Raw genomic sequence first — 13,682 nt, forward strand, 5'->3', positions numbered from 1 at the left:
ACAGAATGCTTTTTTTTCAGTGAACAATTTTCTCGTCGTAGCAATGCCTCCTCCTGCTCCTCACACAACAAGAAGTCCCATTAAGGAGGAGCCAAGCAGGTGCCGTATTGGCCTGCTCCCCTCTCAGGTGTCATAAGCCAACACACAGAAGAAATAGTCCAAGCCCCTTCTGGGTTTGGTGAACCCTGTGCCAATTATATGGAAAACAACCAAATTCTGCACATGGGTATGAGAAAACCCTGCCACAAGTGACGCAAATGTGGAGCTCCACAAGGAGTCTGACCAACACTACCGCCAAAAACAACGCCGTTGCATCCTGCCCTCAGCACCACGCACTCCTTCCGTTTTTCTCCTGCCAGCACCAATGCTCACGTAGCACCACAGCAAATCATATCGGGGAACCGAACTTAAATGGGTAAAATTAATCCCATTTTGCAATGTTCACGCTTCTTATGGTGCTACTCCAAGCAACTGAATGCCCACGGGCGTGTTCAGAACAGCCTGTGACTGTGACCACGTTGTCCAAGTTCATTAGTTACTTCAGCTATTGTGGGGATAAAGTAACAAATGAAGAGCAATATTTAGATTATAAAATTATGCTTCCTCGAAGCTGTTTAAGCAGCTGATCTGGCATGCCTGTACAGAATGAGACATCTCTGCTTTGAATCAGTGTAAGTGCAAGTGGTTGGCACAGTTTGACCAAACATTTAAAAGTAATATAACCATCCACTACAGATACCCTTTTAGGCCTTCATTCTGGAACAGTTTTATGCACAACACCCTCTTATCTATTTAGCAACCAACAACACGTATCAGAACAAATTTCTGTATCTGAGTACCCGCTCTGCCACAATAGCTACAGATGCGTCAGAAAGGGGTCAAATAGCAATGGCACATCTTATTACTCTACTCCAGGTCGCCGATACAAACACCCCACTTCGTTGAGGTGTAACTTTGCCAAGTTTCAGCACAGCATGTTTTTCCACATTCTTTACCACCCACAGTATTACCTTAATGGTCCTGAAAATTAGTACGCCTCCAGGCAGCTAGGGATAGGATCAATAATCCAAGTTTGAGGTTACCGGAAAGCGGCAAGCTCCCTTCTCCTCCTCCTCCTCCTCCCCTGCCCAACAGCCTGCTAGGACCATGCCACAGGTCCACCAAGACCTGTACTCCACCGGAGAGTGACCAGTGCTGGGTGCTGCAGGAACAGTGTAAGAGAGTTTGTAACCAACGCATCCCTCATACGCTCACCGAGGAATACGCAACTGCAGGACCTCCTATGCAGAGGTGAGACCTACACAGAGGTGAGACCTCTGTGTTCAATAGCAGATTTTTCTTTTCTTAAATCATAGATCTGGCTAATACTTTCTGAATCCAGAAATGTGGGTATCTCATCCTGTGGCCACCAAACTTCCAACACCAACAGGCACCTCATCTCCTTTGTTTTGAATCTGCCACATGACAACTTACCTTGATGCTCTGCAGCCCTTGTAGTAAGGGCTAAGTACAGTAAGCCACCACCACTTCACCTTCTTTATACCAGTTATGGTCTGGACATTTCCCCCATATTACCTTTTCCAGCTTCTTCCAAAGTGCTGGAGTCTGCTTAGGTTTCAGTTCAGCATTTAATATTGATTATTCTTTTGGGAAAGCAATAGCAAGTTGTTCAGTGTGACAACTACATCCCCAGGCAAACTTAAGCTGGAGTACGGTATGCAGCAGGTCAAATCACCGAAACACATAAATTAGTGGTAAAGCAAAAAGCTTGCTTTATCCCTAAAACAACTTTTGATAGAAAAATCCCACCAGTCAAGAGCTGCCTTGCTCAGCCACCACTCTTGTAAAACCACTTAAGGACAGCACCAGATTTGGCAGTCCTTCTGGATTGCACTGCAGGGAGGGTTCTGTCTTTATAGCTGGGCAGTGCTCTATCCAAGCAGGTTTCCAGTTTCAACCAAGACATCGATATTACTAACATAAATGAAGTCAAAAAGTGTCTGAAATCCCACCGCTTATTTGGCGGTGGTTTAGCAGAACGTGTGTAGCAGGAAGGAAATCAAACAGGACAGGAGTGCAGGAGGCCTCAGGAGGAAAGGCACAGATCTGAATCCAGCAGCACCATGCGACCCGACCAACACATCCCGACAAACGCCCGCTGCGACAAGAGAGAGAGACGCCTGCTGGACTGCCTCGCTTGGTACAAGCCCAGCTTCTGGATCATGCAGTAAAAGCAGTATCAAACCAGTACATTTTAATTAAATAAATAAAAAAAGCTGTAAAACATATACTCTCAAAAACCCCTGAGTCTTACTAGGAATGTTTATGAGCTGGTATTTTTCTTCGGAATGCACTTCTGTTGTGATCCTCCTTGCTGATGCATACTCCTGGGCTATGCATGGGCAGCACTATGCCTTGCAAGTGCTACAAGCGTTCCAGCCAACGCTCCAGCATGGCTTGTCCTCCTCATTCAAGTGACTGGATGAGACGCTTCACACTCTCTTGAGCGGCTAGCAAGGCTAGGCTGAAGCCTGTACTCCATGCAGAGCTGCTACTGCAATGCGGTAACTCTTTTCTCTGCACTGTTACCTCCATCCAAGGTGCGGTGTGGGAGATACGGTGCTATGCCTGCTCACAAGGGTTGCCCGCACTGGATGTCAGCACTCTGCTAGGTGCCAACGTCTCTGTTGACCGTGGGGCCTGCTTTGGAAGGCGAATGGGAACATAGACATTTGAAGCACAGTGTTCCTTGAGGTATTCTCCCCCTTTTTCTTCATAGTCTTTTCTGGTTATCCAGCCTTCCTCACGGGTCATGTATTCCACTGCCCAATCCCTAGCCCCATACCAGGCATCTAAAACAGGACTGGAAGCAAGGTGAACCTGGATGGAAGAAAAACAGAACAACGATGTCAATTCAACACAGGAGAGGAAAGCCCTTTGTACCCTGACTACAGTAGTATATGACACAAACCACCATTTCAGAAGCTCAAGCTGATTATTCAGTGCCTCTGGGGAAGAGTAATGTTAAGGAATGGGTTCAAAGTGTGTTTTCACCTTGAGATCAATTCTCCATGAGCCTGCTGTGTTTCTAGAGGTTGAGAAAGCACATGGGTGCATCACATTCACAACCAACAGCCCTCACAGCTGGAAGCCAATGCTGGAAGAGTTGGCAGTACTGCAAAACAAGTATCAAGTGCTCCAGCAAAACTTCCTCCCTGCTTTAAGTACCAGGGAGGAATACTGCAGGCCAAGAAATCACTGTATGTGGGAAAGGACACGTACTCTTTCCACTGGGGTAGATTCATACTTCCATTTAAATGATTCCTACTACTGTAGCATGAACTGCTTTCCTGGGTCAGCTATGGGCTTGCTAGACTGCGCACTGTGTAAATCCCACATGTGGTATCTGTGAAGTGACTCATTTCTGATAGGACCACACTACAGACCATATTATGATGGAGAGAAGGAAGCTCTTATTCAGTTACAAGCAGCGACAGTAAAAGCAGAAAAACACATGCTCATTTTCTTCCTACAGACACAAGTTACACACTCAAAACTTAGCAAGCAACATCCTTCCTAAGACTACCAGGTATATGGCTGTAACTAAGTTTCTGTCAGTCAGACCCTGACCACAGCTACATACAAGAACTATAAAAAAAAAGGGTTGTGGAATCACGAGATTTTATTTGCACTGTTTTTTTTTCTCTCCCCAGTTTACAACCTGATTTTCTATTCAAGAAGTTCGTAGATTTGAGAAAATCAAATCAGGTGGTTTCAGAACAGCAAGGAAGAGTCTTGCAAGTCTCTTTACAAAATGCGTAGCAAACTCTGGGACTTGCCCAGCTTGCACTGTGCTTGCTACTGAAAACGTAGCAAGGGATCACAGGTTTGTAAGACACTCACTGAATCTCTTTTGCTGCTGTCCCAGACAGTCCTTACATGTAACAAACTGAACACATAATTCAGTTTTGAAGTGAGCACAATGTTCCAGCAACTGCTCCTAACAAAGGCTGCTTGTTCCAGGTAGTACCTGTCCCAATCCTAAGAAATCAGTCTGCAAATTTCCAGCCAAACATGCTTGTGCGTGCATGGTCCTTTAGCTGAAGCAGGTTTTCCTTTTCCAAGCCATCTACCCTACTCTCTCTAACATCTTCAGAAAAAGCAACAGTATCTTTGCTTAACCTTCATTTTCTCGGGTCACAACAGCTGTTTTCAGTGTCCTGTCATAAACCACTCTCCACTCCCATGCTCTCAGTACACCTGCTCTGTACCACTCCCAACCAGAATTACTTTCGAACACTGAAGAACGGACTGTCCATGTAACCATTATGAGAATACGTGTACCTGAAAAGATGACTGGAATGGCCTCATTTCGAGGAGTTCCTTCTGGACTCTGCCTTTCAGTCCAGGGTACATTGTATTTCCACCAGTAAGAAAAACATTCTGGACAAGAATAGCTTGTTGCTCCTTGGAATACCTACAAGGAACAAAAAACCCAACTTCAGTCTTTCTCAAGGACTTCTCTCCCTATGAACTGAACAGCTATGGGTGATACCTTGTCTTCAGCATTCACTGAGGAACTTCCTTCGCTTCCCTAGCATGAAAATCTGTGTTCATTTGTTTTCTAGAAATTCAGGGGGTGGCAGAAGAAAATCCTTAAAGCACTCTGTGCACTGTACCCCACAAATCAACAACTCAGTAGAGCTGCAATTCTTACATTTCAGAAAACGCAATCTGATATGTTCATAGAGTTCAGGGGTGACATTTTGCAAATATGAAGTTCTCTGGAAATAGTTGTCCCGCAAACATGCCCACATCATAACTTAAAAATGTCACCCCTAATTTTGGTCTCGCAAAACCAGAGACTGACAGCTCATTGTTTCAAGGGATGAACATTTACAAGGGTTTGTTATTTCCCTCTATAACAATTTGGACCAGGGGTCTCCAAAGCGGGGTGCATGTAAGACAATCCACTGGGGTGCTGAAAGAAGGTATTTTTTGTACCATTAATAAATAAGTAAATCAAAATAGTGTTTATTTCACTTTTATCTCATCTGTTTTTAATTTCTATCGTGTGTGTTTTAAAATGTACATAAAATCCTAGTTCAGTAGTACCTGTATGTAATTTATAAATATACAACTATTGGAGGTGTGTGCTCAAAAATTTTTTACTGATGAAGTACTCGATCAAAAACGTTTAGAGACCACTGACTTAAGACAAGAAGAGTTACACATGGTTTTCAGAATAGGAAGACATGTCTGTCCTGCAATGCTCAACCCTACCAAAAAAAAAAAAAATATTCAAACATATTTCCTCATATTATTGTTAAGTAACCAGTATTGCAAAAGCAGATATCAAAACAAGACTGGCTTATTTGAAGTAAGTGCCTTCGCAAACTCACCTCTCAAGGACATATTGCATGGTTTCTGCTATACCAGCCTGGTCTTCTCCTATCAGGGAGGGCTGAAAGACAATCTCTGGAGCCCTGATTCTTTCAGTGCCAAGGAAAAGCTGGTGGTACTCTGCCAGGTTAAACACGGGCTTTAAAAAGATAAGATTGAAGAGTAGTGGGAAATTATGTTAAAGAATAGCAATACTCTAGAATTAGAAAAGTTTCCAAACAATTCTGTACAAAACCCAGATCGTAATGCTCTCACAGAGAAAGGGCAATGCTCTAAAAGGTTCCAAAAGGACAAAGAAGCTGGAATTTTCCTATACTTTTTTCTGTTTGGTGCCACTCAATCCTAAGGCTCAACCTCACAAATTGAAAGCTCTGTCCATTGGGATGCGATATTGGGCTACGGATCACACACAGAAAAACTTCAGCAGGCCTTCCCCCCTGCTCCAACCCCCCAGGTAACACAGCACTGCTACAACTGCCTGCCGAGTGAGCCAAGTGGGTACATTCACACTCTAAACCATCAGATAAAATTGCAAGGACTTCTCTTCTCTTAACGTCCTGTTCAGATAGTTTAAGCATCTCTTCCAAGAGCATGCAAACAATGTTTGCATTTGGAGAAGTGTTAGCAGGCTAGCTGGACAACTAGGAGGCAGCAACCTCTAGCATGAGGTGTAGATATAGAAATCAAACCTGTACTGCAGCAACAGGCTTCTCAGCTTCAGGCTGTTCCTCAGCAAATAAAGGTTCAAACTCATTAATACTTTCCACATCCTCCAGTGACTGTTCACTGCCTAATGGATCCAAATCGGGAGTCTGGAAACAAAGAAGGTATATTAAGGTAGGTTAGCTCAGGTGAGCTAAGCACGTATATGACTGCCATTCTGGTGACACATTTGGAAAATTCAACCTCAATTCTCTCAAATCTCAACTCCTTAATGTGCCTAAAACTGAATACGCTGTTCTCCAGCACTGAAGACAAAAAAAGATAAAAATCAACCTATAAAACAGGAGTTCAGACAGACATTCATTCAAAGTATAAAAATAAAACATTTATCAATAAATTTATCATGATGCCACCTCAGAAATTAAAGGCCTTAGTCAGCAGGCTGACTGCCAGGATCCTAGCCAGCCATGTCCTAAATACAACACCATCCTAAAACTTATTAAAATAGCTTTTTAAATTGGTTAAAATTCGGTGCGCTCTCAGTACCTCTAACTGCTCTATAAAATACCATTAAACTCCCTGACTTGCTTGTACGGGACTGGAAAACAAATGTTTGCTAGCTACAAAGCCGCCACACAGTTTTTGACAGTTTCAACCGCCTAGCATTTGCACACAGGATATACAAAAAGCCCTTATATTTTACAGATCTGAAGTTGCTCCCAAAGCTCCCCCCTAATGAAAAGCACCCCTCAAAATCCTAGAGTACTCACTGTTGCGAAGCAGCGGCAGCTTTTTAATTATCTCCTTTATTTTTGTGTTACAACATTACCTTTAGGATTTTGTGGCTGCAGATTTGTTTTTGTTATTTTAAACTTGGAACGTTTGCTGCAACGTCTAGCAAGCAACAGCAGGGTGAGATAAAGCTAGATCATTTAAACATTCTGAAGTATCTAGCTTAAGTCCACTTAAAAACCAAGGAAAAGCTTGAACTGAAGTTTAAACACTGTTCATTGTTAGAGCAAACAAACAGTAATCACCTGAAGTTATCGCCAACACTTAGGCTTTTTAAAATCCATTTCTTTTTATGTCTTAAACCTAGCAACAGTAAGAAACACAGAAGTCTGCTGAAGAGTTGGCACAGACCCTAGGACAACATAATTAGCTTTTGGTCTCCTCTACAAGACCACAGAGAGATGACCTATCTTCACAAACGGTTTCGGTGGTAACTGTAGGCTCTCTCACACAGACCAAACAAAAAAGCTTGCCAGTTTATTCCCAGGTCTGAGATTACACCTAGTAAAGTGGAGGAGCATGAGATCCAAACCAGACATGTTGGAACTTAGACACAACCACTGGGCAATATCACAAGGAGCTGGCAGTCTTTCAATTATCTCTTTCTAGAACATTTTCTTTTGACAGAACGTGGGAAGTTTCTTCACCACGACGGTAAACCACGACGGTTGATCTAGCTCAATTTTGCTCAAACGCAGTCATTCTGATTCTTACACAAACTTTCCTGTTGAGGATAAGCAAAATATAACCAAGAAGATACCAGCTCACCTGCTGGTTTTGGTTACATCTCAGATTCCATATAAAGGCATGATTACCCCTATATCTGGCACCACTCTCCCCTATGCTTCAATTTTCTGTTGTTCTCTACCTTTTCCTAAGCAAGGACTGATATAACTAAAAAAGCTCTATCTTATGTGACTTGAAAAGCAATTTCAAGTCAATGAACAAACAGCCTTAGACCATCTCTTAGAAGCAGCTGCTACGTGCTGGGCCTGTATTAGTCTAGCAAAGTAGACAAACAAGCACCTCATCTTCAAGATAACTCCCAACAACCAAGTGTAGCAATTAATCTTTCATTGTTAAATAAGCAGAATACAATATGCTGCTTAATTCCACCAAAAAAGATAGCCAAAATGAAGGCAAAGGGTTAGTTTTTTACCGTAAAGTTCTCTGCACCTGAAAGAGAAGAACAGAAAGGCAAACAAACACTGTTGTTAATAAAAAGCTTGATAGGTTCTTGTGTATCTTTAATACAAGGCTAGAGAAATTTAAGGATGCTTGTCTTCAGATTATAACCACTTGAGATTTAAGAACTTAAAACTCCATGTTGTTTAATTGTCAGACACTGAAAAACAAATTTATTTAATATACCAGGCCCATTTATTTCACCAAAATTAATGCAAAAGCAGAGTCAGAGGTTGGTTTAAGGTATCAACAAAATCATTATGTTAGCTACTGCATTTACAACGCTCTAAGCAAGTCAACCTTAAGTAAGGACAGTGGCTGGCATATGCTGCCAGGAGTAAGTACGAAGGGAAGCAGTAGTATCTTCAGTGGAACCTCCTCTGACCCAGTAGGGGTATTTTCTTTTTCTCCAACTTCTTAAAGATGTGCAAGAAACTTTTAAGGAAACTTACTGATTTCATATAACAGTATACTTCAACTACTGTCAGGAAGTCTAGTGATTATGCTCAGAACTATATGGAATCAAACTATAAGATATATGCCACAGCACAGTGCAGAACAGCACCAGAAGGGTTCCTGATTCCAGGCATGCTCTATAAAAATCAAAACTGTCACTTTTTGTAGCTGCATAGGAAAGCTGGGAAAAAAGAGAAGCAGTTACCAAATTAGCAATGAGTTGCAGTGTGTTAAAGGAAAAGCTTAGCTCAGAAAAGCTTAGTCTGAAGGGCCACATTTTCAAGCACAGACACTTAATTCTTTCCGAGAAAAGAAGATTAACTTGGTGAAAACATTATACCTCTGGCTTGCTGTCCACAACATCTACTTCGATATTGACTTCTGCCTGTAGGATTTTCTGCTTCGTTTGTTCAACAGACAGACTCAATTTGTTGATGTAAGACTGAAGCTCTTCTGCAGAGTCCATGTTCAGCTCCACCAAAGCTTTGTGGAATTGATCCATTTGACCATCTTCTAAAAGTTCCTACAGACAGATCAGAATTAGCTGTGATGAACAATACAGGCCAATCAACCATCTCTCAACTGTACATGTACAGACAGTTTGCTTTCATTACTAGATGTCATGATGTGCAAGCTTCAGCACATTCAAAATATTTCCCAAAAGTCATACTGTTCAGAACCCAGAAGCATCCTCTGCATCAGAAATCTTTCCCTTTTATCTTGCAAGTAATTTTAAAAAGCTCCTATCAGAAAACACACAGGACAATTGTAGCTTCTTTACAGTGATGCATGACCCTGTGATAAAGCTCGGAAGACAGCCTGCCTTCCTCTAAAAGGATCACACAGAAAACTTTGCCTTGATTACCTGTACATATAGTAACCTGTCCAGTCTCTCTTGGTCAAGTTGCAGCTTCTCTTCCCGACGACGTGCATTGAGCTCTTGAAGTCGACGTAATTGCTGCTGCCGCCTCTCCTGCTTTTCCTCTGATGTCAGAGTGCTTCCCAGCAGTTTGTTAGAGAAAGGCAGCTGCATCTTGTGCATGTTGTTCTCATAGTACTCTGGGGACCGCCACTTCTGTAGTTCTGAATGTTTTGAAAGCAAAATAACTGTTTTGCCAGGCTGAAAACAATGATTTGTATGTTGTACACACTCCACACTAAGTTCAGAGTTAGAAGAAAGGCGGCAACAACGGTCCAGCCTAGGATTGTCACCCCTTGGCTGATGCCCCCATATTTAGCTACCCCCTGTGCACATGGTTCTTAGTGCTCTGATCTCCAGCATGCAGGGAACACAAAGTACTAAGAAGTAGGAAAAGCACACTAATGTCTCTTCTCTCTTCCCAAGGTAAGGGAGAGTTCTCACACATTTCTAAGGACTCCTGTAGGCTCTTTCGTAAGTGATAAATTTAAGAAAATACTTTTCTTCAGCCATTACTTAAGATGACACTTACTATGGAAATATTAAAACTTCTTTAATTCACAAAAAGTCATGAGAAGTGTGCTCTGCAACTTTGGAAACCTTAAAGCAGATAAGAAACATGGCCAGGTGCAGAAATCACCCTAACCAATTTAATGTTTTGTTGGAAGTATAAAGTAACTAATAAAATAATCTAATTTTAAATTCTTTTCCTTTGAAATAATTCTAATTCTTATTCACAGAGAAACTTGAACTAATACAGTTTCGGGGTTTTTTTTTTTTGTAATTGAATTTCATTTCTATCTTAAATTTGAAACTGTTGTCAAGCATTTCCCATGAGGTAGATTACCAGAAAGACATCTATAAAGGAAGCAAAATAGTAGTAGAGCATTTCTGCCAGAATCCCAGCCAACTTGAGAACAAGGGTGTATCAGGTTTGCTTGACAAAGTTTTGGTAGTGGAGGGGCTAGAGGGGTGGCTTCTGTAAGAAGCTGCTAGAAGCTTCCCCTATGTCCAACAGAGCCAGTGCCAGCCGGCTCCAAGACAAACCCATCGCTGGCCAAGGCCGAGCCCATCAGTGACGGTGGTAGCACCTCTGGGGGAGCAGAGTTAAGAAGGGGGAAAAAAACCCAAAAACACACAATTGTAGCCAAGGAGAGGAGTGAGAACATGTGAGAGCAACAACCCTGCAGACACCAAGGTCAGAGCAGAAGGAGGGGGAGGAGGTGCTCCAGGCACTGGAGCAGAGGGTCCCCAGCAGCCCCAGGGGAAGCCCACGGGGAGGCCGGCTGTGCCCCTGCGGCCATGGAGCTCCACGGGGGAGCAGATCTCCCACCTGCACCCAGGGAGGGCCCGAGGCTGGAGCAGGGGGATGCCCGAAGGAGGCCGTGACCCCGTGGGCAGCCCGCGCTGGAGCCGGCTCCTGGCAGGGCCTGTGGCCCCGGTGGGGAGAGAGAGAAGCCCTGGCTGGGGGCGGTTGCTGGCAGGACCTGGGACCCCACGGGGGCCAGGCTGGACCAGCCTGTTCCTGAAGGACGGCACCCATGGGGGGATCCAGGCTGGAGCAGTTCATGAAGAACCACAGCCTGTGGGAAGGACTCAGGTTGGAGAAGTTGGTGGAGGACTGTCTCCTGTGGGAAGAATCCCACGCTGGAGCAGGGAACGGTGTGAGGAGTCCTCCCCTGAGGAGGAAGGAGTGGCAGAGAGAACGTGTGATGAACTGACCACAATCCCCATTCCCCATCCCCCTGTGCTGCTTGCGGGGAGGAGGAAGAGAAATCGGGAGTGAAGTTGAGCCCAGGAAAAAGGGAGGGGTGGGGGGAAGGTGTTTTAAGATTTGGCTTTATTTCTCATTATTCTACTCTGATTTGATCAGTAATAAACTAAACTAATTTCCCCAAGTCGAGCCTGTGACGGTAATTGGCAAGTGATCTCTCCCTCTCCTTATCTCGACCCACGAGTCTTTCATTATATTTTCTCTCCCCTACCCAGCTGCAGAGGGGAGTGACAGAGCAGCTTTGGTGGGCATCGGGAGTCCAGCCAGGGTCAACTCACCACAAAGGGATATAGAGGACAAAACTTAAATTTGGATGAACACTATCTAATGGAAAATTACAGGTGGTTTTACCTTCTATATAGTCCTCTGCAATGTAGCTATGCTCATGCAGTATTTCCTCCATGCGACTGAGAGTGATGGCAGCAAAATGTCCTGGGTATTTCAGCTGAAGGAGGCGTTGGAGATACACAGCTGCTTGACACCCTCCAAGATTAATACGTTTGCAATTTTTGGCATCCAACCTGAAAACGCAAAGAACCACAACTGAGACTGGAGAGAGCAACAAGTTCAGTGTAAAACAGACCTCCTACTTTCCCCAGTATTAATTAATATCTGATATGGTCAACTAGATGTAAATACTTCAAGATTCAGTTACCAGAGAATCTAACACACCTGCTTTTTTCAGACAACAAGTATAATCACTGCCTTATTTACTGCAGATACTTTCTGAAAGGCTCTGTTCTGCTTTAAAATATGAAACATTAAATAATTTTGGCTACAGCAAGGAAATGTTCTATTTTAAGAAAGGAAGCGATGGCTAGCAGAGCTAAAAGTAGTTCCTTTAACCTTTGTAACATTCCACAGTTGGCCAGGTGTAACTGGCCAATTTTTTTCCTCAGAAATTTAAAGCATCTACCAGACATAGTAATGCCATTTCCTGCAGTAAGGATTACAAAAAGAAAAGTAGAGCAATGCAGCAGCATAATCAGAATGCTAAAAGCCTCAAGAACTGCAGAAATCTCACAGAGCACTTTCTTTTGTCCCAAAGCTGCTTTAAAACCTAACATATGTTTTTTAATGCTTGATCTTACTTGGGGCAGATATCCCCTTCTACTTTTGAAAGTACAGATTTATGCATGAATAGTAACTAGAAATGCAATACATACTGCTTCTGCAATTCAAAACTCAACAGAACTTAGTGAAATATGCAGACCTACTGCAGGAGCTGGAATACTGACTGCTAGAGGAATGGGTAGTTGCATCACTGAAAAGTCAATCACCTTGTCAATGAGACACCAGGAACTTACCTGCCTTCTAAGACTGGCAAAACGTGTGTACACTGATAACCTGAAGATATTATCAAACCACTGCAGGGCCAGTTCTGCCTTCTGTTGTGGTAAAAACTGTACAAGCTGTCCACGCCATAGGACACTTTTGGCACTTGATAACATTCGAAGAGGAGCTCTGACATCATTTGCCTCGAATACAGAGGATTGCACACCGCTTCTGTCAAAACAATTGGATGATCAACGCAACCCTGTAAGAGACAAAAGAAAAGAAAAACAATAAAGGTAGGAAGGGAAAATCCAGGGATACTTACCCTTGCTGCTTCTTTTGAACATCAGCAAGAACTCCCCCAAAACAGCGATGAGAAAGCACCTTATGTGCAGACTATTAATCATGTAAGTTAAATTATATCTAGTGCTTAAGGGAGTAAAAATGAAGTCTTGTCTACAACAGGGCTTCCAATGTTAATTCAACCAAAAAATAAACTCCTAAGGGTGGAGAAGAATTGATTTTTAAAGGCATATACGAGTTATTTAGAATCTAAGTAACCAAAATCTATGCAATGAGGAGGTGAAGTGCAAGTGAAAACTGGTGGAAGTTTAGTTCAGCACTAGGTAAAGGTTTTGAACTGGTGCTGTCCCACAGGCAAAAGGCTTTGTGGTCCGAGGAGCAACTCTCAGTTGGGTATACAAAACAGCTAGTCAGTGAGCACTATTACTAAGGGCACGATACAAAACTAGTAATGTTTCACGTCCTTCTCAAAAACTGATTCTGGACACTGGTTCTGTGCCACAGCCTGACACGACGCTGCAGTCCAAATCTCTCGCCCTGCAGCTGTATCCTCCCGCTTTCGTTTTACCACAAATCCATGAAGAAATTAAGAGAATAGCGGGGTTCAAAAGACACCTCTGGGGAGCGCCTGGCCTGGCTGCTCAGGGCCCGTCCACCGGGCCACCGGTATCTGTCAGGAGGGGACAACACAACGTCCTTGGACAACCGGGGCGATGCCGGACCCCTCACTCCCCCCAGGCACAACCTCCCCCGCCCAGCGCCGGGCCTGGTTTCACCAGCGGCTTCCGGCCCTCGCCCCGGCGGTACCTGCGAGGCGACGCCGAGGCGCTGGAAGACGTGGTCAAGGAGCAGCTCCTGTAGCTCCAGCTGGACGGGCACGTTGCGGTCGAAGGGCGAGCGGAGCAGCCAGCG

General features: G+C 43.7%; 1 protein-coding gene across 1 annotated transcript; it reads right to left on the minus strand.

Moving 5' to 3' along the window:
• Positions 1–2,515: 2,515 nt before the first annotated feature.
• On the minus strand, positions 2,516–13,679 carry ACTR5 (ARP5 actin-related protein 5 homolog (yeast); the record flags this gene model as incomplete). The annotated part of the gene is made up of 9 exons (XM_010294148.1): positions 2,516–2,880; positions 4,345–4,477; positions 5,403–5,542; positions 6,093–6,215; positions 8,840–9,022; positions 9,365–9,582; positions 11,544–11,713; positions 12,500–12,729; positions 13,578–13,679. Coding segments are annotated over 9 exons (1,557 nt in total), but the record flags the coding sequence as incomplete, so codon positions are not given.
• Between the last annotated feature and the right edge of the window lie 3 nt (positions 13,680–13,682).

Source organism: Phaethon lepturus, unplaced genomic scaffold (assembly GCF_000687285.1).
Source record: "Phaethon lepturus isolate BGI_N335 unplaced genomic scaffold, ASM68728v1 scaffold37319, whole genome shotgun sequence".
NCBI classification, from domain to species: domain Eukaryota; kingdom Metazoa; phylum Chordata; class Aves; order Phaethontiformes; family Phaethontidae; genus Phaethon; species Phaethon lepturus.